Source organism: Bombina bombina, chromosome 5 (assembly GCF_027579735.1).
Source record: "Bombina bombina isolate aBomBom1 chromosome 5, aBomBom1.pri, whole genome shotgun sequence".
NCBI classification, from domain to species: Eukaryota; Metazoa; Chordata; class Amphibia; order Anura; family Bombinatoridae; genus Bombina; species Bombina bombina.
Window position 1 is genome coordinate 472,986,876 of NC_069503.1, and position 27,959 is coordinate 473,014,834.

The 27,959-nt window shown below is 36.3% G+C and overlaps 1 protein-coding gene across 1 annotated transcript in view; it reads right to left on the reverse strand.

Annotated features, from left to right (window-relative positions):
* Nucleotides 1–27,959, reverse strand: part of LOC128661511 (uncharacterized) — a 300,034-nt gene that overhangs the window by 111,390 nt on the left and 160,685 nt on the right. The window contains exons 42-51 of the mRNA XM_053715761.1: nt 26,206–26,401; nt 23,283–23,366; nt 15,691–15,898; nt 15,497–15,603; nt 9,868–10,084; nt 7,590–7,763; nt 6,808–6,927; nt 3,335–3,407; nt 2,288–2,391; nt 125–305 (exon numbers count right to left, since the gene is read on the reverse strand). Coding sequence (XP_053571736.1) covers nt 125–305; nt 2,288–2,391; nt 3,335–3,407; nt 6,808–6,927; nt 7,590–7,763; nt 9,868–10,084; nt 15,497–15,603; nt 15,691–15,898; nt 23,283–23,366; nt 26,206–26,401 — 1,464 coding nt within the window. The remainder of the gene's footprint in view (nt 1–124; nt 306–2,287; nt 2,392–3,334; nt 3,408–6,807; nt 6,928–7,589; nt 7,764–9,867; nt 10,085–15,496; nt 15,604–15,690; nt 15,899–23,282; nt 23,367–26,205; nt 26,402–27,959) is intronic.

Genomic DNA, 27,959 nt, shown 5'->3' on the forward strand with positions numbered 1-27,959 from the left:
GTATTTTATGCTAATATGTCAACTTGCCAAAATAATTACAAATTCTACATAGAGCACTTTATCTTCATTCTATTTACATATATATAAATTTATAAAAATCTATTTTCAGAGGGAAAAAAACTACCTGATGAATATTCTGAGCAGAGATCATTTTTGCTTTGCTTATAGTCTCTTGGATCAGGCTTATGACTATTGTTACTGCCATCTTCAAACCCACTGGAGCTTTGGTTAGAAGGCAATGGACTTCCTTTTTCGCTCCTTTTGCTAGAGTTGACAGAGTGAACACTAGGAGTAAAAAAATCCCTCTACAGGACAAAATATATGGAGAAAAAAAATCATTCATGTGTGAGACATAAAAGCAGATTATACATGTAACATAACTTTCAAGTTCTATCTTTAGCTTCTGAATATTTGCTGCCTGTGTACTAATGGGTGGATTTTTCATTGTCCAGACAGACAAAGCTCACATGCAGTGAACCTGTCCACCTGAGATTGCAAATTGCGAGGCACATTCTCTCCCCATATCAATAATTGAGTCCAATTGTGTAAGAGCAGAGGTTGCCAATCACCCAGTTGGATCAATTCAGTTGATTTTTATCTGCCAATTCTAAGTGCATAGTGTTTAGGAAGCAGAGGTTTTTGGTTGCAGGCTCAAATAAGTTAACCTGAAACTGCTAGGGGCATTCACCTCTAGATAAATCTGCCACATGTCTTGCTTTATCTAATTTACTTTTCCATTTAGGTCATATGAGTCCAAACTAAAGCCTGAAGGCAGCAGTTAGTCCCCTAGTGTTTTCCTGATAGTTTTTTTTTTTTTTTTTATATATTCAAATAGAAATATCTATCATAAAGGCACAATAAAGTCAAAATTAAACATTCATGATTCAGACAGAGCATGCAATTTAAAACAACGTCACAATTTACTTCTGCTGTCTAGTTTGCTTTGTTCTCTTGGTATCCTTTGTTGAAGAGTAAACTAATAGGAGCTTAGGATTGTGCACTTGTCTTTAGCATTCTTTGGACGGCAGTGTTTGCAACAATGAGGCCGAATTATCAAATATCTTGCGGACCTGATCCAACAGTGCGAATCAGGTCCGCAAGACATCGCTGAATGTGGAGAGCAATACGCCATCCCCTGCAGACCCGCGGCCAATGGGCTGCCAGCAGGGGGTGTCAATCAACCCAATCGTACTTGATCGGGTTGAATTCCGGCTATTCCTGTCCTCCTGCTCAGAGCAGGCGGACAGGGTTATGGAGCAGCGGTCTTAGTGACCGCTGCTCCATAACTTGTGTTTCTGGCGAGTCTGAAGACTCGCCAGAAACAAGGGGCGTCAAGCTCCATACGGAGCTTGATAAATAGGCCCCAATATCTTTAGCAATGTTATACATAGTTGCAAACAACGCTGCCAAATGGCTAAAGACACATGCATACTTCTGAGTCCACCTAGGATTAAAATACCAAGAGAACTAAAGACGATTGGAAAACTGTTTAAAGTGCCATTGCTCTATTCAATCTCTTTAATATTTGTCCATCTGAATCACACTGTGGCCCTCTTCCTTGCCATGGGTCTCAGCTTACTTATGTTTTCCTACTTTATTTGGAAATTATTTTAATTAAGTAACATCAGGATTAGAGGGACATAATACTCATATGCTAAATCACTTGAAACTGATGCAGTATAACCGTAAAAAGCTGACAGGAAAATATCACCTGAGCATCTCTATGTAAAAAAAGGAAGATATTTTACCTCACAATTTCCAGAGTAAGTGCTGTGTAAAAAGTTATACTTCAGCTGCTGTCCAGCTGCAGGTAAAAAAAAATAAAAAATGAAGAAATGAACTGCAGCCAATCAGCATCAACAGTGCTGAGGTCATGAACTCTTTTACTGTGATCTCATGAGATTTCATAGTAAACTTCCTTAAGCTGAATAGGGAAATCTCATGAGTGTGCACAAGGCTCACTCTCTGCCTGTCCCGAGACAGACAAACTGATTTGCTGCTTAAAGTCCTTTACAATGGGGTCTGAATACTTTAAAAATATCTTTCTTTTTTACATAGAGATGTTCAGGTGATATATTCTACTCAGCTTTTTACAGCTATGCTGCATCACTTTCAAGTGTTTCAACATTTGGGTATCATGGCCCTTTAAGTTTAAAGGCATTAATATAGCAGCTGGTCTGAATGGTTCATCACTGCTTGATTGCTTCTGTGAAATATGATCTACCTACAGTAAAATATATCAGCAATAATGAGAATAATGATAGTGTACAAATAACCTAATACATACCTCATATTTCTTCTTCCATGCATCATAGGCCCAGTACTGGAAGTGTTGCCAAGTCAAATTGGATTCAAGCATGGTATCCACTGCTGATAAAGAATTCTGATGACCTACAAAGTTATAAAGTTAAGACAGATGTGAGCTTGTTAAAAGGACTAAGAAAATATGGTCAAACCATGGAATGTCAGACTTGTACATTAGTGTAAACTGCACAAATGTTAATTAAATCTCTGGATTTACTATTGTAGTGGGACCAGTTCTTGCTAGATCTGTAATCAAGAGCTATGTATCATTAAAGAATATCAAGTATCTTCTATATCTCTTTTCAAACAATAAGAATATGTCAGATACATGATACAGACCGGCAATACAACCATGGATGACTGGCGTATACTCATCAGAAAACACAAATATTTGAAATCTAGCCAGATAAGGAATATGAACCCCTCTTGCTATATTTTAATATACAATCCTACACTACTAATATATTGAAAGAGTATATTAAAATAGAACCAAATCCTAATATTTAATACAGTGCAATACAATCTCCATGTGTGACTGATTTTAAAAGTAAAAGCTCTTAATAATCCCACTCCATTCATTCCCATTCAGTTTTTGGACAAATTTAAATAGAACACCTTAAAATGTTCACGCAATCTCTATCAGGGATGGAGTATGCAAAAGATTAAAATACTATGATAATTTTTTTTCTATTTTTTTTAATGACTCTCTTCTGTAAGTCCAAAATGGTGACTGAGGTTATCGATTCCCATCTAGTATTGTAAGCCAGAGCAGAAATGTCATATTTATATCAGTCATACAGTAGTAATTCATCCAATGTAAATGATGGTAAATATTATTGTATTTTATTGCAACGAATGAAGCTTTCTAACATGGCAGCTTGTAAAAATCAGTTGTGTACCAGAAAAGATAGCAACTGCATTTTCACTTTCTAGAAATACACTATTAACAATAACTAAAACAAATATATAAAAATAAATACTTTCAACAGAAGCAGAATTTTCTAAAAAGTGCATAAATCGTTGTTTTTACCCTCAATGGAGTACATTTCAGACTCTTTTGCAGCTTTAAATCTTTCTTCTCCTGAATCTTTAATGATCTTTTTCTAAAACAAAATAAAAAAATAGTATTACACAAATTTTTTTCCACTTAGTATCTAAATTTATTATTGTAACCATAATTTAACATACATTTTTGTCATAAACTACTTAATGTATTTTCTTGAAATTTAAAGAGACATAAGATGCTCTAGCGCTCAAATAAAGATTTACCTTGCTAAAATATTGTATTTTTTCAGTACATCATATTATTTAATATGGATATTGTGATTTGGATATGCCATAGAAAAACTGCCACATTTTATTTTACATAAGGAAAGGGCTAATCCCACCGTGTTAATGCAGAAAGTCATACTAGCAACAAAAAAAGCAATCGGCTAGATTACAAGTTTTGCGGTACGGCTATACCGCTGAAAAATTGGCCATTGCACGTCGAATGGCCGGGAAAGCATATTACAAAACGCGGCGGTATAGCTATACCGCAAGAATTTCAGCCTGTAACGCAACGTCCATTCCGCACTCAAAAAAATGAGTGCAGGATTTTCTATACAGCCGTATTACAGGTTGTGCGGTCCGGTTAAAATGCTTGCGTTACAGCCTATACCGACACGATCCATACCGCCATCTGAGAGCAGTAGTTATGGATTTTGCAAAATAAAATTGTTTCACAAAACTCATAACTAAAATGTTACAAAGTACACTAACACCCATAAACTACCTATTAACACCTAAACCGCCGCCCTCCCGCATTGCAAATACTATATTAAACGTATTAACCCCTAATTTGCGACTATTAAATAAACCTATTAACCCCTAATCCGTCACCCCAACACTAAATAAACCAATTAACCCCTAAACCGCCGGCCCTCACATCGCCAACACTATAATAAAGTATTAACCCCTAAATCTCTAGCCCCCCACATCATAACTACTAAACTAAACCTATTAACCCCTAAACCGCCGACCCCCCACATTGCAAAAAACTAAATTACATTATTAACCCCTAAACCTAACACCCCCCTTACTTTAAATTAAAATTACAATATAACTATCTTAAAATAAATAAAAACTTACCTATAAAATAAAAAAAAACTAACATTAAACTATAAATTAACCTAACATAACTCTATTCTAATAAAATAAAATAAACTACCAATTAAAAACCTAATTTTTTTTTTTTTTTTTAAAAACTAATACTACGGAAAAACAGAAAAAATCTAACATTAAAAAAATTATAAACACAAAATTACGAAAAATAATAAATAAAATTACACCTAATCTAATAGCCCTATAAAAATAAAAAAGCCCCCCCAAATAAAAACACCCCCTAACCTACAATAAACTACCAATAGCCCTTAAAAAGGCCTTTTGTAGAGCATTGCCCTAAGTTAAACAACTCTTTTACCTTAAAAAATTACTAAGCCCCCCTCCTAAAATTAAACCCCCCCACCCAACCAATTAAATTACATTTATATATATATACATATATATATATATATATATATATATGTCTAAATAAGTATATATATATATATATATATGTCTAAATATATGTATGTATGTATATAAATGTCTATACATGTATATTTATGTGCTTATATGTGTATATATGTCTATACATACATATAAAAACACATATATACATACAAATGCAGCCACCAATCAGCAAGCACTACCCGGGGTGCTGAATAAAAAATGAGCCAGCTCGTAAGCTTTTAATATATTTATGATGTGTTTGGTGAACATTTTATTTTCACACCCATGTACTTTCAACTTGTTCTATGTGTGCACACAACAGTGCAGCACTTTTAATCTAGCAATCTAGCCCCATATTTTTTAAAAAACACTAGTTAAATTAGGGTTAATTATTTTTTTTTTTTTTTTGAGGCTTAAGAAAAATGTACAATTACGTAAACACAAGGTAATCTAAACATGTACACTTCAAGTATAAATAAATGACAATCTTCCAGATTAAACAAAAGAATAATAAAACAATTTCTGATAGTGATACCTCTTTTGCTGCGCAAGGTTCTGATACCGTCTCTGACTGCATCAGAACGAGGCTCCCATAGCGGAATTCTTCCTAGCAATGCGAATGCAAACTTGCGTTCGCATTGCGATTAACTTGTAATACCAGCGCACATTATCGTGTGCTGGTATTACAAAGTGGAGTGCCGATATCGCTTGCATGCAAGCGATATTTAGCGTTCCACTTGTAATCTGACCCATAGAGTTTCCCCATTCGGAGAGGGAAAGAAAAGAAAGGCAGAGGAAGAAAAACACAAGTATATCAGTGATGGGGTTATTAAACACTCTGGTTTAGATTACAAGTGGAGCGCTAATTTATCACATGCCTGCAAACGGCAAATGTGCCCATATGCAGGTGCTTGATAAATAACCACCCATTACAATTTGGGGGCTAAAGTTGGCAGGTGTGGGGTGTTAGAAAAAAAGGCACTGAAAAGTGCCTTTACATTGTGATCTATGGGAACTGTATGCCTATGGAAGCGTGCTCTTGTGAGTGCAATGCTTCCTAGCAATGAGAACACGAGCTCGCGTTCGTATTGCGCTCAACTTGTAATTTCAGGGCACATTAGCGTGCACTGGTATTACTCAGTGGAGCGATGTTTAGCACTCCACTTGTAATCTAGCCTTCTATAAAGGGCCGTATTCAAAAACCAAATATTGGAGTTCAACTGAGTTATTCACTTGAGAGACATAAAATTTTGTAAAATGTCTACAACCTGTACCCAGGTTGGTGGAGTTAGTTTTAACCATGCCCGAGCCAGGGCCAGTTTCACAGCCAGAAATAAGTAAACACAGAATAATTTCTGCAGTAGGCTTAGGGTATGAGGAAAATGATGTAATAATCCTGCACTAGGAGAAAATTAGATAGTAATATTTTTGGACTACAGTAATGGAATGTCTAGCACCACAAGAAAACAACTTCCCCCAAGTATAGGATGGGGTTCTGAGTTCATTACAACCTCTCCAGAACTTGAGTGAATTGGTGTGGAAGATATTAAACAGTCTAATAGGTGTAAGATGCCTTTATAAAAATATTTTTAGATATAATTCATATAAAGTGACATAGCGGATAGCTTTTTCCCATCTAGAGTTCCATCTAGTTTCCCATTTGGTTCTATCTCTTAGTGTTATTGAAACCCCAGGATCTTAAAAAGCTACAGAGTCTCTAAAATTCAAAATGAAGAGGTGTGGGTGGATTAAATATTGAAGAAAAGTTTTGGTAAGATATGATGGTATCTCCTACAGAAATATCATTATAGGTGCAATTTGTATAGCTGAATCTATAATTAAAATCATATTTAAATACATGTTTAAGCAAACAACAGACTGGCTACAATAGCTTACAGTTTTATATATTATGCATTGTATATATTATACATTATACTTAATTAATTACCTATATTTCTTTGTTTGACTTACCTCACTAAACCTGAAAAGAAGTGACAGTAATAGGGCTACTGGATAGATTGTCATGGTAGCCTGCAATCCTGTTATCATAGACACAGTGGAAATGTCTATAAAGCCCATTTCAGCTGTATACTTAAAAATAAAAACATAAAAAAAATTAGTAACAAAAATGACAAAACAATTTAAAATCATTCTATGCATATATGTATATATATATGTGTATGTGTATATATGCTATTTTTTGTTATCTTTAATAAATATATATTTTTTAAGTTTACTCTTCCTGATTCAAATATGGTGACTTCAAATACTTCTGTATACTGCTTGCCATCGATGTCAGAACTATATCAGGTTGCAGATGCATAAACAAATTTCCAATGAAGCAACTACCCATACAAAATATTATATTTATTGTTAACATCAAAAATGTGTAGACTAATAATGTACTTATTGACTAATAAGTTAAACAATCATGTTGTATGACAATTTTATCTATGGGGACGATTTATCAAAAGTGTCAATCGGCCCCAATGCATTTGTTTCTGCACGAGCCTTCAGACTCGCCGGAAACAGGAGTTAAGAAGCAGCGGACTTAAGTCCACTGCGCCTTAACTCGTATGCCTCCTCTGAGGCTGCGGTTTGCAATCCACCTGATCGTGGTGAACTGCTTGTCCAATGTTAAATGCCGACAGCGTATGTTGTCGACATTCAGTGATGTCCACCAGACATTGATAAATCGGCCCCTATGAGTTTCTTTAAACAATATAAGGATTAAAAAATAATGTTATACATACTTGTTCTTCCTTCCAGTGAATAAGGACAATGTTTAAACTCATATAACCCAAAAACAAGACCAGGCAAATTGTTATGCGCTGAGTGTGAGTGAACCAGCTATATGAAGGACGACTTAATACGGAGCACCACAAATGAAAATCTTCTAGATATTCTGTTAACTTGCAGTAAAAAAGCTGGTAAAAAAATATGTTTTTTGTTTTTTATTGATTTGTATTAAGTAAAAGATTTTAAGAAAACAAGCTTTACTTCAATACAGGCGGAATGTTTTTTAAATGTCTAAATATTGTAACAATATGGTGCAGACAGCTTTCAAAAGATTACATGTGTAGAGGTACAGTGGAGAGGGTTTATTGTATCTTTAAAGGGATACTAAACCCAATTTGTTTTTTCTTTCATGATTCAGGTAGAGCGTGTAATTTTAAGCAACTTTCTAATTTACTCCTATTATCAATTTTTCTTTGTTCTCTTGCTATCTTTATTTGAAAAAGAAGGCATCTAAGCTAAGGATCCAGCCAATTTTTGGTTCAGCACCCTGGACAGTATTTAGCCACCAATCCGCAAGCACAATCCAGGTTGTGAACCAAAAATGGTCTGGCTTCTAAACTTGCATTTTTGCTTTTCAAATAAAGATAGCAAGAGAATTAAGAAAAATTGATAATAGGAGTAAATTAGAAAGTTTCTTTAAATTGCATGCTCTATCTGAATCATGAAAGATAACATTTGGGTTCAGTGTCCGTTTAAGAAAAATCAGTGACAAAAACTGTAAAGTAATAATATTAAAAGTTACATATACCCAAAGCCTGGTACTGGCTACAAAATATACATTTGACCCTCACATGTGCCCTAATTTTGTGTCTCATGAACTGCTGATTTGGAGAAGCCAATCTTGTAAGCTGACCAAAGACAATTACTGATTATTGTACCATCGTAATATATTACTGTACACATTTTACCTTAATTTATTTAAACATCCTGGTATTTAATCTTGATAGTTCCATAATTTTTGTGGGATAGTGAATGATAGCTAAATACATTGCACATAGCATTATAAGAATTTCACACTTTCCTTTTTCACACATTCTACATTTCACACAGTTTAAACTGAGTGCTACAGGAAAACTAAACAAAAGAATACAATCCAGTGGAATGTATAACAGATAATTATTTTTTTATTTTAAGACTATTTCATTAAACAAAAATAAAATCTGTATTTTTTTGATGGAATTATTTTTTGAAGAACTATATATTATGTACTGTTGACACTGCCGTCATGCAGAGAAACCACACAAAATCATTGGGATTTTTTTTAGACCTTATATTGTAATATAGAAATCACCCCTTTACATACAAAACTCTACATATTTAGATAAACATCTCTTAATGTAAAATTTGCATTTCTAAAATTATTTGAGGGACCTTGCTGTGCTGACGAGACTTCTTAGATCATTTCACCAGTGCGGAGAGCTTTAGATCATCTGGCCCTCTGCTCTGGAGAGATTATCTAAGATGTCTCATCAGTATTGTGAGGTCTCTTAGAGAATGTTATAAAGACAAATTTTAGCCTGACAGTTGTTTGTTAAGCTGTGCAGGGTTCTTGGGGTCCGATGACCAAAAACCCGCTGGTATGGTGAAAAATCATGCAAAACTTTGGAGGCTTTTTTTTAAGCATTTTAATGTAAAGTATGTGCCTCTCCCTTACATGCAGAACCTGCGCAGCGAGATGAACAGCTCTCAAGCTAAAATTTGTCTTTCTAAAATTCTTTCTTTAAGGGACCTCACAGTACTGATGAGGTTCCTTAGATAATCTCACCAGAGCGGATTTATATCATCAGGCATTGGAAGTGAAGAAGAGACACATACAATCATATATTATGCTAAATAAAAGCACCCAAGAATTTAACCCTTTCCGGTCCTATGTCGGAATATATCCGACAAAGGGTTTTACCACTCGCGGTCCAATGTCGGATATATTCCGACATGTTCCATCTACGGTGCGCGGCTGTGCTAGAGTTATGATGTACAGTGTGCACACAGCATTACATACGTAGTCTATGTCATGCGGGCGCACCCCCTGTTTAAAAGCAGGAGTGTCACACTGTATGTTTTTTTGTTTGTTTCGAAAATAAAGTAAATAAGACCTGCTGGCGCACTTATTGAAAATGTATAGGACCGGAAAGGGAGTTAATGTAATTTCTCTTCATGCTGGCAAAGTTTGATCTTCAGACCCCTAGTAAAGCAGACTAAAAAAGTTTGTTTAATTATAATTAATTAATTTACCTTTTTGAAACCAAGTCCGTGACCAGTAGATGTGAACTCCCGTTCCACTTTTCCATCTCCTTCATCCACAGCCAACCAACACTCAGCATGAAAGAACCAACTGGTTCCATACTTAAGATCTTTGATTATAACATGGCTGAGGTACAAACTTGGGCAATCACCACTGTTATTATGCCAAATATGAATTTTCCATATAGGCCCAAGGCTGTCAGGGATGCTATAACATATATAATGTAAAAGTAGAAATTTTAAATCACATTTTGCAAATAATTTAATTGACCTGTTACCAGAAAAGCATAGACATTTTCTTAGTTGGCGCATGTGTTAAAAGGACAGTATACTGTAAAATTAGTTTCCACTTAATGAGATTCCATTAACTTGTTTAACAAAGACAGTGTATAAAATGTACGGGAAATTGTTTCTTTAGCTTTATATTAAATGTATGAAATAGTGGTTTTGATAGTTGAAAGCACGGCCCATTTAAGTTGGCTGAATTTGCAGGGCAAGGAGACACCCTTATCTTATCTCTTATCTATACACATATGCTTCTCATTATCTTATCTCTTTATGTATACACAAAAGTTAAAACTTAGGGCATGATATTCAAAAGCTCGCTGCTCCAGTGAAATATTCGTACAGCGAGGCCCTTAAAAAAAATTAGAAACACAAATATTATCTTGAGATATGTTTAAGTCTGAAAAAATGAGCAGAAAGCCATCTAGGTGGAGGCTGACCTGCCTCCAAGAAAACAATATAAAGCAAAAGTTTTAACCAAGAAGCCAAAGAAATAGTAGAAACTCTCTGAAGTTCTAAAACCAGCAAAAGGAAAAAAACAAACTAAAAGTTTGCCTTAAAACCTAGGTAGTGTCAACATAACACTACAAAGTTCTAACAGACTCCAAAACATTAAGAGACCACTCTGAATAATAAAGGAGGAACAACAATCTAAATGAAACAAAACTTCCAAAAATAAGTTTATTATCAATCTTATGCATAGACCCAAAAGGAGGAACCTGCAAAATCCTCAATATCAAATTAAGATTCCAAGGAGGAAAAATGTAATAATAACAGGTTTAATTCTAAGCAAGGCTAGGACTAACCATGAATGTCAGAAAGATAACAATCTTCTTACGGGACATAACTAACGAAATACAGAAAACTGAGCATTCAAAAGAATGGTGGATAAACCCTTATCCAAACCATCTTGTAAAAATAGAAAGAAATCTGGCAATTCAAAAAGAATGCCAATAAAAAACTTTATTTGAACAAGTATAAATAAAGGCCTTCCAGACCTTTAAATAACGATTCCCCTAGTCACAGACTTACAATCCTGTATTAGAAACTCAATAACCGAACAAATAGATCAAAGGAATTCTGATTCTATCTCCTTGCCATCAAGCCAAGAGAACTAGAATCCGGGTAGAAATAAAGATCCTAAAATAGAAGGTCCGACTGCAAAAGAAGCAGCCAAATACTACAGGAACAAGCTGGAGCAAAACAGAATCACCAAAGCTCGGCAATCACTCTGAAATAAAAGACCAGAGGTGAAAAAAAATATAGGCTAGTCAGAATGAACACTGGATCTTACACAGTACCCTGAAAAATGTAGATTTAACTGGGAAGCCATCAGAACTATTTCTTGGCGACCCCAAAGATTTATTATATGATAGAACATAACTGAAGACTGAGAAAAAAACTGCTTTCCAATTATACAGTCCTGGAACATAAACAGCAGAAATCATACAGCAATAAGTTTCTGCCCAGGAATGAAATAGAGATACTATCCTCATAACTATGGAACTGTAAGTTCCCCCCTGATGATTGACATAAGATACAGATGTAACATAGTCGGAAACAGAGAAAACAATTATCTTTCAATAGAGACCAAGGGGTAGATTTAATAACTGTTGAGCTGACATGATTTGTAATCTGGCCCTTAACTGGTATATCACCATCTACTTTAGAATCATGTAACCTCTAAAGTAAGTAAGAAAGCAAACATTAACTTACAAAGAGAATGAATATAAAAGGATGTCAGTAAAATGATCAGAGTAAGACTCTTGATCAACAAAGAAAAAACACCCGCTCTGAGGACACAGCAGCCTAAGAACTAGAAGAAGGTAAATTCTGAACTGAATTTTTACGCTTAGTTGAAAAAGGCATGGCTACCATAATTTCCTCACTGGTGTTCGAATGAAGTTCACAATTCCAGGAGAAAAAGTTGTATATTCTTCCTCAGAAGAAGGGGCACAGAAGTGCTAATATTGTACAGTCAAGTCCATCCATTTAGAAAAAAATCCAGACAATCTTTATCACGGAAAGGCTTTTCCTTTTTTACAGTAGTGCAAGGCCCCAGTCATTTAACCATACACAAGGAGCAAATGATGGGTTGATTGTAAATCAATTGTCTCCATATTTGTGGTTTATCTGTAGTTAGAGTTTCAAGGGTTGGTTACTATTGAAAATCATGTGTATATTCATATTTAATACTGTACCTATATGTAAGTGCCTTTACTTATATACTTATTGACATCCCTTGTAAAATCTGATTTTATGTGTGCAATATATTACTATTTGCTGGCAGTTTAATGGTTAAAGGGACAGTCTACTATAGAATTGTTATTGTTTTAAAAATAGATAATCCCTTTATTACCCATTCCCCAGTTTTGCATAACCAACACAGTTATATTAATATACTTTTTACCTCTGTGATTACCTTGTATCTAGGAACCTTCTTCCAGCCCCCTGATCACATGACTGTGACTGTTTATTATCTATTGTCTTAAATTTAGCATTGTTTTGTGCTAAATCTTAAATAACCCCCTGTACCTGAACACAGTGTTATCTATATGGCCCACATGTACTTTCTGTCTCTTTGTGTTGAAAAGAGATTTTAAAAGCATGTGATAAGAGGCAGCCCTCAAAGGCTTAGAAATTAGCATATGAGCCTACTTATGTTTAGTTTAAACTAAGAATACCAAGAGAAAAAAGAAAATTTGATGATAAAAGTAAATTCGAAAGTTGATTAAAATTAAAAGTTATATCTGAATAATGAAAGATTAATTTATACTAGACTGTCCCTTTAATTACTTTTAATTATTTTAAGAGGGCGGAGATATGCCCTATATAATACACCTTCATTGAGAGGGAGTTAAGTCTATGATTACAGCCGACATGGCCAAAACGCATACAACTGTGTTTCTTACTGGATATCTCTGCTTTGTATGTTTTTAATGAAGCACAAAAAGCTTTGTTTTTACTTATCTACACTTTGATATCTTGATCTACCTTTTTATTATATTCTTCCTGTAAGGAACAAACAGAAGTAGCAATAATACCCTTTGAATCAAGAACAGTAGTAGTAATTGTCAGAATGCATTAAAGCAATACATTATTTGTATAGGAAGGAAATACCTTAGCATATAACAATATAAACAATTAATATTGATAATAAAATGTTCAAATGATCCAGCTTCAAATGCAGATTTAGTGACAGAATTACAAAGCCCCATAACTGCAAAAAAAAGCCCCTTATGCAAAAAAACTCTTAAAAACTCTTAAAAATATTTTTAAAAAGTACGTCTTGCATCCAGACAGTACACATGTAAAGGGAGATGCACTTTAAGCATACATCAACTATAAAAGAAAATTGTGCCAAAAAGTACTCAAACTATCACACCTACACATGCAAACCCGAAGGCAAGCATGCATCAATAATTGAGAATTATAGCACAAAAAAATACGTGCTTGAAAACACTTAAGCGTCTAAAATTTACATGAATAAAAATTGTCAGGATTTCCTCTGGCCCCTCCCCCTTTACCTTTATAAGGCTTCACTCAGCTGCAAACAAGTGCTTAGTAATTTGTTTGTTAACCTAACTGAAACTGAGCCAGAGCACGTTATCTGATTGCTGTTCTCTAACATTTGGAATACAATTGCTCAAATAATTCCTGTTCCATATTTCCTTCAAGAGAATTTGTTCAACTCATTGTTCCGTTTGCTAAATTGTAGAATCTGTAGCAAGCTGTTAACTACGATATATTTCCTGTGTCTAGTTTATGACCTCCCAGGACACCACCATAATACCTCTACGGATTTCTTTCACTCAGCTGTTACCTTACAGCGGCTAACAGTACACCGTACTGGCCTCCACTGACGCTGACAAGCTGTTTGTAGCCGTCTCCATTATCTCTCAGCATTCACTCGCAACAGTGTAACACAGAACTGCCTGTAGCCGGTCACATGACCGCAGCTCGCAACCGCCAGTGAGTTCAGCTGCTTGCTCCATTCAGGCACACAGTATACAGGGAAGCCGAACGAACCAGTCGGCTAGGAGCAGCTCTCTTGTAAAATATATTAATCAGCTTTACTGAACTGCATGTAGCCTTTTGCAGATCTCACCCAAACACACTGTCACTAGTGGAGTTGCATAAGCGGATAACTTTACAGCCTCTTTCTTGCTGAATCTCCTGATTGTATCAGTGCACTCATTAACCAATCCTTAAAGGGCCATACAAGTAAAAAGAGTACCTGGTTTGTAAGAACTACTTACTTACATAGTATTGTCACTACTGTCAGTTTGAAAAGCTCTCCCACTCTGTGCAACTATAGCAGTAATTCTGACTGGTAGTTGTTAAATACAACCTCAACTAAAATCACTCTCTGCCAAAGTCTATATTTTCTATCTCCACAAGGAATACAGAGGTACTAGTGAAACAAACAAATCTAATAAATCTACAGCTGTGTTCCAACCATACAGTGATCATTACAAAAATAAACATATTAATACTTTAAAGGGGGAAGTATCAAATAACAACATATATATAACTGTCCCAAGGCTATGTACATATATAAATAAATATATATATATATTTATAGTGATAACCTAAAGGCCTTATCGAGTGACAAGTAAATCAAAATATAGTACTTGCGCAAAAAGAATAGGAGTATATCAAAGAACCAACAGGCAGAGGCAAAGGACAAGTCCCTGTGACCCCCATGGTAAGGCTTGTGACTAAATTCCCTCTAGTGAAATATATGTCACTTCCAATACTCCAAATACATCCCTTTGACAAACACTGTACTCTGAGGGGAAACAGGCCACAACTAGATCTGAGAACCGCTGTCACTGAAGAATCAAACGCACATCTTCATTCTTCGACCACCTTCAGTGGAGGCAAAGACACGACTGAGGTATTGGTGAGGTGGGAGGGGTTTTATAGAGTTCTTGGGGTTTGGGAATCTTTGCCTCCTCCTAGTGGTAGGGAAGAATAATTTTCTGGAGTAATAGATTGTGGACTCTCACTACCTGTATGAAAGAAATTTACAGTACACTGTCCCTTTAAATATAAAAATAGATACATTTTTCAGCACATTTATTTGTTCTAAGAAAATCAAAAAAACTCAAACATATTAATGATTGAATTGTAGTGTACAGCCCAACGATCATGTTCTCAGTGATGTGGAATACAGTGACACTACAAATAAACAATAATAATAATTTTCTTGCTTAGTGATCTACATAATATAAATCCACTTTTATTTGCATTGTTTCCCAATGTTGCTTTATTCATTTTTTAAATTCTATGGGTGGTTAAATATATTTAATATCGGTAAGCTAAAAATTACCTCATAATAAATGTATGCCGAGAATTCCTTTCAAAAAGAGGTTTGTCAGGGCAATAAAGTTCTCTAGTTTCAGATACCCCATCTTCACCATGTAGAACAATATGCACCTAATAGAAAGATAATTCAGTGACACAACAATAAGGTATTTCTGATATACTATTCCAAATCGCTTCAGTTTGTGAAACTAAATATACCTTAGCTGTTGACTTTGGTCTAGATCGGAAACCTATATCAACAATAATGGCATACTGCTGCTGGTCACTTGGAGAATTATCCTGAAGCAACACACAGTCGTTCTTCTTCTCTTCGTGTTTATCTTTAAGTTTGCAGAATGTCAGCAGCACAATGTACAGCAATATGAAAAGGAAAACAATTGCACACGGTACCACATTTGTATAGGCGCTGCAAACAGAAACAGAGACAAAAACTCACAATTAACAACCTTAAATTAAAATAAAAAGTACTTGCATTAATAATAATCAAACATGAATTAAAGAAAACTATAGGGTGTTAAATCTTTCAAAAGACATATTTATAAATAATAAAATGAGTATGTACTAATACAATTTAAATTTTATAGGATCCACCTATATAGGGCCAGAATTGGCTCATGCGCTAAATGAGCTAGAAGTAAACTTTTTGTGCGTGTCGGGTTGTGCTCGTATTACAAGTTTAAATTAAAAAGTTATTGCTAATCCGATGCACACAAAAAGCTATTAACCTATTCCCCTATAGAAGTCGAAGGACAAATAAAGTGGGGGGAAAAAACACTCGAGCGGTAACCCGAACGCATATTCTCAAATGCGCTAACCTGAAAGGAAAATATGAATATTTCACATTCCAATGTTCTTCACTTAGAAGAATATGTTCTATAAATTCATAAATACATATTTCTACATATATCTGATGCTAATGTGGTACAATATATACCTATATGTATACATGATTATATATAGATATCCTCCGTGTGTATCTGCACTCATAATGCAATAGGGTCTTCAACCAGGGTGCCAAGTCGGTGGTGCTTGCATATATATGTATGTATATATATATATATATATATATATATGAATATCTATTTAAAAATACATAGAACACATTCTGCTATGTGGAGAATATTGGAGTATGAAATATTTACAGAAAAAGGGCTCCAATGCACTTCTTTATATGCCTATATGTGTGTACATATGTATTTATCTGTTTATATGTGTATTTATGTCTGTAAATACATATATACACATATAAATGCATATGTATACATATAGACACACACACACACATATATACACTGTACATACATAGACATCTTTAGACATTTATATGTATGTATGTCTACGTTAAAGCATGCCTTTTTTCTAACACCTGAGTTCTCATATCTTTGAGGCCTTATAACTTTTATGTGCAATATATTTTTTAATAATTTTTATTAGTGTTATCATGAGTGTATTGTGTAATGTATTTTTGATTTTTTTTGTGACTGCAAAACTGTTAACCACAGCTATGAAGACACGCTAACCAAACGAGCATTAACTTTAACTCGTAATCTGGTCCATAGTATTATAAAAAGCCACTTAGCTATTTCTCAGCACAAATGTAAAAAGCAATAAACAATGGTAAGTTAGCTCTATTTCTTTAAGTAGATGTTGTACCCAAAATAGTTCTGTTTAATACAAAGGAGAATATTTCAACGTCTTACATTGCTTTGTGAAAAATGGATGTTGCTGTGCTGCATAAAACCAAGTTTTTCAGTAGAAGCCAGCCAGTGAGGGATGAATACCTTAATAGTAATTGTAAACAAACATGCACTTCCTTTTAGATTTATTTGATAAATAAACATCTTTTCTTTCTCAAGGTGGTGAGAGTTTTCACAAGTCTTTACATGTACATCACCTGGCTACCAGGAGGAGGCAAAGACACCCTACTGTAGAGCTTTAAGTATCTCTCCTACTTCCCTTACCCTCCCAATATATTGAAGACTGAGAGAAAATTTCTTCCCAGTTATTTAGTCCTAGAATAAGAACATAAATAAATTCCTACCCAGGAAAGAATTTAAAATGCTATCCTCATAAATGAACTGCTAACTCCCCCCTGATGATAGACATAAGCGACAGAGTCAGAACCCTGTATCATTGTAAAGGATACAAAGCTTCAGAAGAGATTCATATAAAGTAGCTGGAATACAACCAAGGCCACAAACATAAGACCTGTCACCTCCATGCAATGAGCAACTGAAGGCAAAAATAGAAACGGAAAGTTCTAACAAGGCAAATTCTCAGCTTTAACCATTTTAGCCCCAGAAAAGAAAACCTTATCTGATGAACCAAAAGACTGTTTGGAAAAAAGATTTTCAAACCAATGTTGTTGAAGAAACAACAACTACAGTCTGTAGGAAAGAAATACTGCTTGGACCAATATATTATCCTGGCCAAGAAATACAGCAATACACTGAAAACTGATTATAGATAAGAGGATACTCAAAACTTTGAAGAACATTCTGAGAATTGCAACCAGACCAGATAAAAAAAGCAACAAACTACAAATCTCAGAAACCAAAGATGTTCCTAGAAATAAGAATCCTTCTCAAAACAAATGAAGATAGAATAGTGTGAAGAGTTTCCATTTCATCAGTAGAAACTTGTTCTAGGTCTAGTTTCTAGGTCAGTAAAGATATGAAAGTCCCCCCAACTTCTTGAAACACCAAATAGATTGAAGTTTCTATCTACCTGAGTCTTACAGGGAACATAGGACAGAAAAAAAAACTTCCCTTGGGAGACATTGATCTGAAACCTATTAAATATCAATGAGACTGTAATAATAACTCAAAGAACTACAGCAGACTAAAAACAAGCTTCATGAAAAACAAATACCCTACCCCCTACCAGAGCCTCTAGATCAAGGGCTGAATCTACATGACAGACTTGGACGGAGGAGAGGATATTAAAACTGCTAGCCCGGCCTGTACCAGAAAAATTACTGGGAACTGAGCATGTAAATAAGCCTGGTAAATAGCTTAGCAGCCTTGCAAGCAGAGGGATAAGTGCTCAAACTCAGTTAAAGGCACTGAAGCATTACAAAAATCTTTTAAATTATTTCCAGACTGAACCAGAGGACCTCTGATATGGGTGGAAGACGATTTCTGAGCCCTGTTCTGACAAAAAGGAAATCTGAACTTTAAAAATACTCTTGGACTTCTAGTCCTGAAAACAAACTCATTAACCCCCAGACACCATATAAATAATGGAAAACCAAAACAGAAAGAAAAACTTCCTTGTAAAGAAAGAGTTAAAAGTCTGAAAATAGAAATCATATACACATATTTACACATAAATATATATGTATATATTCATATACATACTGTATATATTAAAAAATGCTGCCCATTGCTGCGCTACTTACACCCTTCGCTGTGCGAGGTTCTGATGCCGACTCTGTTGGCATCAGAAAGAGGCTCCAATAGGAGCCTATGGAAGGGCGCTCTAGTGAGCACAATGCTTCCTAGCAATGTGAACATGAGCTTTGTTTGCATTGCGATTTACTTGCAATACCAGCACACATTTCTGTGCGCTGGTATTACAATATGCACGCAAGCAATATTTAGAGCCCCACTTTTAATCTAGCCTTTAGTCTGGGACAAAAATGGACCCATCAACCTTAGAAACAGTTTCCCACAATTCAATATTAGCAGCAAGTAAAGGATATAACTTTTTTAAATCCTTGCAGGAGGACTAAATTAATTACCTGGCTTAGACCATTTCCTAGAAATTATGTCAGAGACAGTATCAGGGATAGAAAAAACCTCAGGGAGTTTAACAAGTTCCATCTTTACTTTTAGCAACTGCTCACACAAAGAAACTTCTTTGGTTTCCTCATAGCTATGGCTGGAAGGTAAATGTGGCTAAGAGTTCTCTTACTCCTCTCACAAGGGATTCCTTTTTGAGGGTAACCATAGATTTGGTCTCCATGAGACTGTTTCTAATGGATCAATACTAGCTCAAGATGCAATCAGGTTGCAGGAATCTGCAGTCTATCCTTCGTCCTACTATTACTAGTGAATGGAGGTAGTGGGTCTGATGGTGGCAGCATCAGATGCCGTTGTTTGTGCAAGATTTCATTTGCGTCCACTACAACTATGCATGCTAAGGAAGTGGAATGGTGATCACTCCAACCTGTCTCAGTTAATTTATTTGGAGCTGTTGGTCAAACAATCCCTGTCATGGCTGATATCCCCCACTCTGGTGTCTCAGGGGATGAGCTTCCTACATCCATCATGGGAAATAATTACCATGGATGTTATTTTGACAGGTTGGGGAGCAGTCTGGGGTTCTCAACAGTGTCAGGGAGTTTAGTCTCCTCAGGATACAAAATGTCCTATAAATGTATTGGAACTCCATACGATCTTCAGGCTTGGCTTTTTCAGTCTTTGGTTAATTTAATTCGCTTTCAGTCAGATAACACCATGGTTGCCTATATAAATTAGAAGGGGGGCACCCATAGTTATCTAGCAATGAAGGAAGTTTCATGAGTAATAAATTGGGCAGAGGTTCACCAGTTTACCATCTCAGCCATTCACATTCCCAGGGTCAACAACTGGGAAGCGGATTACCTGAGTTGTCAGACTTTACACTCAGGAGAATGGTCTCTCAACCAGAATTTAGTGCATCTCTGGGGTCTGCCAGATATAGACTTATCCTGCAGGGTGCACTTCCTCCTCAGGTACAGGTTGAGAGATCTGCAGGTAGAATTGGTAGATGCCCTAGCAGTTCATTATATCTTGTTTATATGTTTCCAACAATTGTGCTTCTTCCAAGAGTGATTAAGCAGGAAAAATTTTCTGCAATATTGATAGTTCATGCGTGGCTGCACAGGACTTGGTATGCTGATCTGGTTCAGTAGTCCAGTGCTCCTTCGTGGTGTCTTCCTTAACATCCAGATCTACTATCTCAAGGGCCATTCTTTTATTAAAGTCTTCAGTCACTCAATTTAACAGCTTAATGATTAAACACTTAGGGCTAGATTTATTAAAGCCCTACGGCTGCAAGTTCTCACAAGAACTTGCTTGCTGTCATTTATCAAGCAGCGGTCACCAGACCACCGCTTCCCTAACCTCTTCGCCACCTCTAATGTGGCGAAATTCAATATAAATGTTTGGGTAATCCGCCTGATTGGATCCACATCATTTGGTGCCATTCGTACGCGAGTGGTTTTGTCGGCGTCCCGTATTGGGACTTGATATCAGAAGCAGCTGGTTGTTGGGAGCCTCACTTTGGTTACAGCGTACACAGTCTTGGAGAGTCAGCCGAACGGCTCTGAAGCTTCGGCTTGTTCAATATTGCACTGGATGTGCAATGTCCTTTGTGAGTATATGATCACCATTGTTCTATTATTAGTGTTTGCATAGAACTTGCTACACCAAGAGCGCCTCTCATTTTTTTGTCTTTCAGGACTTGTTTATTACTACCATCTTATTGGAGAGAGCTGCCCACTGTTGCCACACGTCTGACCATATATACTTGGACTATTCTATTTATGGACAATCACAATTGTTGGTTAATACATGTATGGTTACTTTATGCTGAATTATCATCATAATAATAGCAATATATTAAGATACTGATTTATTTAAACATGTCAGATTATAGATCATAATATTTAATATTGCATCAAATTAACAAGTTAGTGTTTAGTTATATACTACCCTTTCCTGGCGCACCTCCTTTTCAGACACAATCACTTGGTAAAGTTTGGTGTCTAGTGGTTTTGAGTTACAGGGGGCAGATACAGTTGGTCCTGTCCCCCAGCAGCAGAGTGATATGCAGGGAATTGGGAGCCCAGTCTCCATTCCCCAGCGGCGGGAAGTATGTATGGGAGAGGAGCTTGTTACCCCCCTCTCCCCAGCGGCAGCTTAACGCACCAGGGGGAGACAGTAAGTCCCATAACCGTGCAGATGGGACCGTGGTCTCTGCACTTACAGCACAGGGGGTAGGGACAGTCGGTCCTGTCCCCCAGCAACAGGGCTGTGTAGCCAAAGGGGAGACAGTCGGTCTCCCCCCACAGCAGCATGGTGCTTTGTCCAAAGGGGAGACGATCGGTCTCCCCCTCCGGCAGCACAGCTATGTATCCAAAGGGGAGACAGTCAGTCTCCCCCTCCAGCAACCAAGCTCCCACCAGGCTACTTCCGTGGTAGTGCTGGCACCAGGGCAGAGTACAGCTGGTCTCTGCCCACCTCGCAACCCACCAATTCAGCGTACCAGTCCCCCACACAGCCGTGGTGAGGCACCTGGACAAGTTTCTCCTCTACCCAGGTGTAGTGACCATTTATTGTGGGTGGGCTGTACTGCTGATTGTGTTTTGTGGGTGGGTTGCTGGACTAACCAGGGCACTGACCGGCAGGAGGTCAGATACCCTGTTAGTCTGTTTGGAAAAGGGGAGAGATGTGACGAGACCAATCTCGCCACTGTGCATTGGAGGAGCCTGGTTGCCCGCCTGCTGCCTTTAGACTATGGCCCCATGATGAAACGCTTGATTTTCCCCTGCAGGGAAATGAAGGCCGGGTCGTTTGGGGCTATACCGTTACAGTGTCCCTTTAATAGAAATTTTGACATCAAACTTCCAACTTGGGCTAAGAATGTGGATGAAAATTGCCTGCCCCTAAACTGCCTTGCTACTAAAACTATGCCTCCACCTGCAATGACTTCCCCCACTGAACACCTGTCACTCTGCCCTATGGTCTTCCCAACTTTTTCACTTTTTCTCTAACTTCCTTGTTCCTGCCCAGACATCTGCAGGGTAACTTCCCCTCCCCCCAAAAAAATGTATATCTTGAATTGCCACTGGGGATTTCTGTCTTTGTGCAACACCCCCTAAAAAACTCCACTGCCCCAGAGCTCTATTTTTCAGCAGGCTTGTTTTCAAATGTAGAATTGATAGCACAGGAAGAGTGTGCAGAGTTTAATTTATGAATTTCCATAACCCCTTAAGGACCACAGCACTTTTCCATTTTCTAACCGTTTGGGACCAAAGCTATTTTTAAATTTTTGCAGTGTTTGTGTTTAGCTGTAACTTTCCTCTTACTCATTTACTGTACCCACACATATTATATACCGTTTTTTCCTCGCCATTAAATGGACTTTCTAAAGATACCATTATTTTCATCATATCTTATAATTTACTATAAAAAAGATTATAAAATATAAGAAAAAAATGGAAAAAAACACACTTTTTCTAACTTTGACCCCAAAATCTGTTACACATCTACAACCACCAAAAAAAAACTCCTATGCTAAATAGTTTCTAAATTTTGTCCTGAGTTTAGAAATACCCAATGTTTACATATTCTTTGCTTTTTTTCCAAGTTATAGGGTAATAAATACAAGTAGCACTTTGTTATTTCCAAACCACGGTCCCGGTAAAGATCCCGCCTCCCTCTGACTTGCAGCCTACCATCGATGCGATGGCCGCCCACCCGCCTCCCACCCACCAACGATCACAGCCATCGATGGCCGATGCAGAAAGGGCCACAAAGTGGCTCTCTCTGCATCAATTGGCTAAGAAATGTTATTGCAGGATGTCTCGATATCAAGGCATCACTGCAATAACATGAAAGCAACTGGAAGTGATCAGGATCGCTTCCACCGCTTTCAAAGACCAACAACGTACAGGGTACATTCTTGGTCGCTAACTGTATTTTTTTGTAGGACGTACCATGTACATCGTTGGTCCTTAAGGGATAAACAATGGAGTAACTATTTAATTTACCAATGCAATTAATTAAATGTCTATAACTTACTGTATAAATTGTTCAACATCTTCAATGTTCATTTGAGTATTCACATGTCTACTTGATATTGTAAACATGCCTAGATGCTTGCAGCTAGGAAAAAATAAAACAAAATTCAGTATTCAATTATATTTACACAAAATGTAAAACAATTAAGGGATACATTTGTAAAGAAAAAAACATATATTGGCTTTTTATTTCCAAAGTCTAGTGTCCACTTGAAGAATAAACATACCTGCAGTTTGTTTTAGGGATTTTCATTCTGTTAGAAAACCATGGTTTCATTTGGTTTGGAGCTCTACAATGTTAGACAATCTTTTTTTTTTTTTTTTTGGGGGGGGGGGGTGTGTATAGTAACTTTTAGTAGTAGTATATGTTTTGTTTATTTTGGTGTGGTTTTAGAATAGGCATAACAGTTTTTTTTTTGGGGGGGGGTTTGGTAATTTATTTATTTTCTGTAATGTTAGGGTTTTTTTTATGTAATGTTAGGATTTTTAGTTTTGTAACTTAGGGATGTTAGGTTAGCTGTTAAGAGGTTAAGGGCTAGTTTAAGATGGATGTTGTGGTGGTTTAAGGGTTAATAGTATGGCAGTGTAGTTTGCAATGTGGGGGTTAGTTGGTTTAAGGGTTAAAAGTGTAGCGGGGTAGTTTGCGATGTGGTGGTTTAAGGGTTAATAGTGTAGCAGGGTATATGTTTTTTTTATTTTGGTGTGGTTTAGGAATAGTCATAACTGTTTTTTATTTTTGGTCATTTATTTATTTTCTGTAATGTTAGGGTTTTTTATGTAATGTTAGGATTTTTGTTTTGTAACTTAGGGGTGTTAGGTTAGCTGTTAGGAGGTTAGTGTCTAGTTTGCGATGGGGTTGTGGTGGTTTAAGGGTTAATAGTGTGGCAGTGTAGTTTGCAATGTGGGGGGTCTGTTGGTTTAAGGGTTAAAAGTGTAGTGGGGTAGTTTGCAATGTGGTGGTTTAGGGGTTAATAGTGTAGCAGGGTAGTTTGAAATGTGGGGGGTGTCAGTTAAGGGGTTTAGGGGTTAATTGTATAGTTTAGTGCAACGTTTTCCTCCATGCCAAACTCTTTACGCAAACTTTCAAGTCGAATAAGAAGTTTGAACTTAAATTATGATTGCATTTGAGCCATCACATTTATTTTCAACTTGTCATACGAGCGCACATTGCTGCTCAACACTGCCCATAGATAATATGGTGAGTGTAAATTACTGCGAGTTCGCACAAACAAATTCACAGTAATTTAAACACCCTGCGTCACAAGTAATATGGTTTCAAGTGCCAAAACACTGTGATCTCGCTTGTGCTCATCACGCTAACCATAGTGCACCACTCGTAATCTAGTCCATTATTGGTTATGTGGAAAACATTCATTCAAAGACATTTGGCAGTAATTATCAACACTGAATCACTTAAATGGAAACTAAACCCACATTTTTTTCACGATTCAAGTAGAGAATACAATTTTAAACAACATTCCAATTTACTTATATTATCTAATTTGCTTCATTCTTTAGATATCCTTTGTTGAAGAAATAGCAATGCACATGAGTGAGCCAATTTACACGCGGCATCTATGTGCAGCAACCAATCAGCAGCTACTGAGCCTATCTAGATATGCTTTTCAGCAAAGCATATCAAGATATTTAAGCAAAATTAAATAATAGAAGTAAATTAGAAAGTTGTTTAAAATGGCATGTTCTTTCTAAATCATGAAAGAAAAATTTGGAGTTTCATGTCCCTTTAACCCTTTGAGTGCTAATGACGGCTCATGAGCACTCTCCCACCTTGAGGGAGATCTGGGGGCTCCTTACTGCTGCTACCCCGGCGATCGTGCCTGTAGAGTAACAGGCATCGCCGGGGCTTCACGTGATGGGCGGTGACGTCGCGCGCAATTACATGATGACGTCACCGCGCAACTTTATTTATACTTAAAGGGACAGTCTACACCAGAATTGTTATTGTTTTAAAAGATAGATAATCCCTTTATTACCCATTTCCCAGTTTTGCATAACTAACACATTTATAATAATATACTTTTAACCTCTGTGATTATCTTGTATCTAAGCCTCTGCAAACTGCCCCTTTTGACAGACTTGCAGTCTAGCCAATCAGTGCTTGCTCCCAGATAACTTCTCGTGCACGAGCACAGTGTTATCTATATGAAATACGTGAACTAACAGCCTCTAGGGGTGAAAAACTGTTAAAATGCAATGTGAAAGAGGTAGGCTTCAAGGTCTAAGAAATTAGCATATAAACCTCCTAGGTTAAGCTTTCAACTAAGAATACCAAGAGAACAAAGCAAAATTGGTGATAAAAGTAAATTGGAAAATTGTTTAAAATTGCATGCTTTATCTGAATCATGAAAGTTTATTTTGGCCTAGACTGTCCCTTTAACAATGTTAAGTATATGAGGAGGGGGCATGCTGCTTAGAAGCTTGTATCTCAGGCATCTAAGCAGCTACAGACCCCCCAAGACCCACTAACCTTTCTAACAGTGTAAGTCTTGGGGGTCTGTAAAAAAAAAAAAAAAAAAAGTTAAAAAAAAATTTAAAAAATTTCAAAAATCAAAAAATCAAAAGAAAATATTAGCACCCAGGTGGGAAATGGCTTAGCAGCCAAAGGGTTAACCATCATGCTTTACTTCTAGCTTGGTCATGTATCTTTTACATCAGTCAATAAAAAAAACACTGCAAAAACAAGAAAACCTTTTTCTTATAGCTTTTCAAGTATTTAGCTGCATTTTCTGCTATATGGTGTACCTAATTGGATTGGTTTTACCTTTTCAAAAGTTGACTGACAAAATAGGCCACCAATTTATATATTATATATTGTAATGGGAAGCTAAAATAAGTCTGAGAAAATAGAAATTTTACTTTATTCATTTTTGCATTAAAAATACTTTTATTAAAATGTACAGCACCTGCAATTGATTCTTGCTGCAGTTGTCCCTTTTTGAGGATAACAGTCTTCTGACTTCCACCGTTTGTAGTTATCCCAAAACAAACACTGAGCCCATTGGACATTAATAGTATAATTTATCTGACTTGAAAGGTATTTATTTTTTGGCACTCTGTTGTAGTCAGCATCCATTAAAGCCAAATAGCCTGATCCACGATCTACAAATATTAAAAAGAAAAAACTATTTAATCTTGAAACAAATAGACAAGCTTTACACTGACAAAAGAATAGTTGAGATGATTTGTATTTTTTAAGAAGATTTTTGCTGCTGAACCTTTTTCACACTCCTGTGTTAGACTTGATTTTAGTTGTTTGACCCTCTTTGCATTTACATTTACAACTTTCTTTCTGTGAGGTAGCAATGCAAATCATACATCATTTTCTTTTTCAGCAGATCAAGCCCTTTTATAAAATAACCTAGGCCTAGATTACGAGTTGTGCGTTAGCCTTAAAAAGCAGCGTTAAGAGGTCCTAACACTGCTTTTTAACGCCCGCTGGTATTACGAGTCTTGCAGGTACAGGTCTACCGCTCACTTTTTTGGCCAGACTCGGAAATACCGCAAATCCACTTACGTCAATTGCGTATCCTATATTATCGATGGGACTTGCATAGCGCCGGTATTACGAGTCTTCCAAAAAGTGAGCGGTAGACCCTCTCCTGTCAAGCCTGGTACCGCATTTTAAAGTTAGTAGTTAAGAGTTTTACACTACAATGCCGTAGCATAAAACTCTTAACTAAAGTGCTAAAAAGTACACTAACACCCATAAACTACCTATTAACCCATAACCGAGGCCCCCCACATCGCAAGCACTAAAATAAATATTTTAACCCCTAATCTGCCGAACCGGACATCGCTGCCAATATAATAAATATATTAACCCCTAAACCGCCGCACTCCCGCATCACAAACACTATTTAAATATTATTAACCCCTAATCTGCCAGCCCTAACATCGCCGCTACCAACCTACATTTATTAACCCCTAATCTGGCATCCCCAACGTTGCCGCCACTATAATAAAGTTATTAACCCCTAAACCTAAGTCTAACCCTAACCCTAACACCCCCTAATTTAAAGGACAAGTCAACACAGTAGATTTGCATAATCAACAAATGCAAGATAACAAGACAATGCAATAGCACTTAGTCTGAACTTCAAATGAGTAGTAGATTTTTTTTTTTTTAATTTTAAAAGTTATGTCTTTTTCCACTCCCCCTGTACCATGTGACAGCCATCAGCCAATCACAAATGCATACACGTACCATATGACAGCCATCATCCATTCACAAATGCATACACACTTATTTTTGCACATGCTCAGTAGGAGCTGGTGACTCAAAACGTTTAAATATAAAAAGACTTTGCACATTTTGTTAATGGAAGTAAATTGGAAAGTTGTTTAAAATGGCATGCTCTATCTGAATAATGAAAGTTTAATTTTGATTGAGTGTCCCTTTAAATATAATTTAAATAAATCTAAATAAAATTACTGCAATTAACTAAATTATTCCTACTTAAAACTAAATACTTACCTCCAAAATAAACCCTAAGCTAGCTACAATATAACTAATAGTTACATTGTAGCTATCTTAGGGTTTATTTTTATTTTACAGGCAACTTTGTATTTATTTTAACTAGGTACAATAGTTATTAAATAGTTATTAACTATTTAATAACTACCTAGTTAAAATAAAGACAAATTTACCTGTAAAATA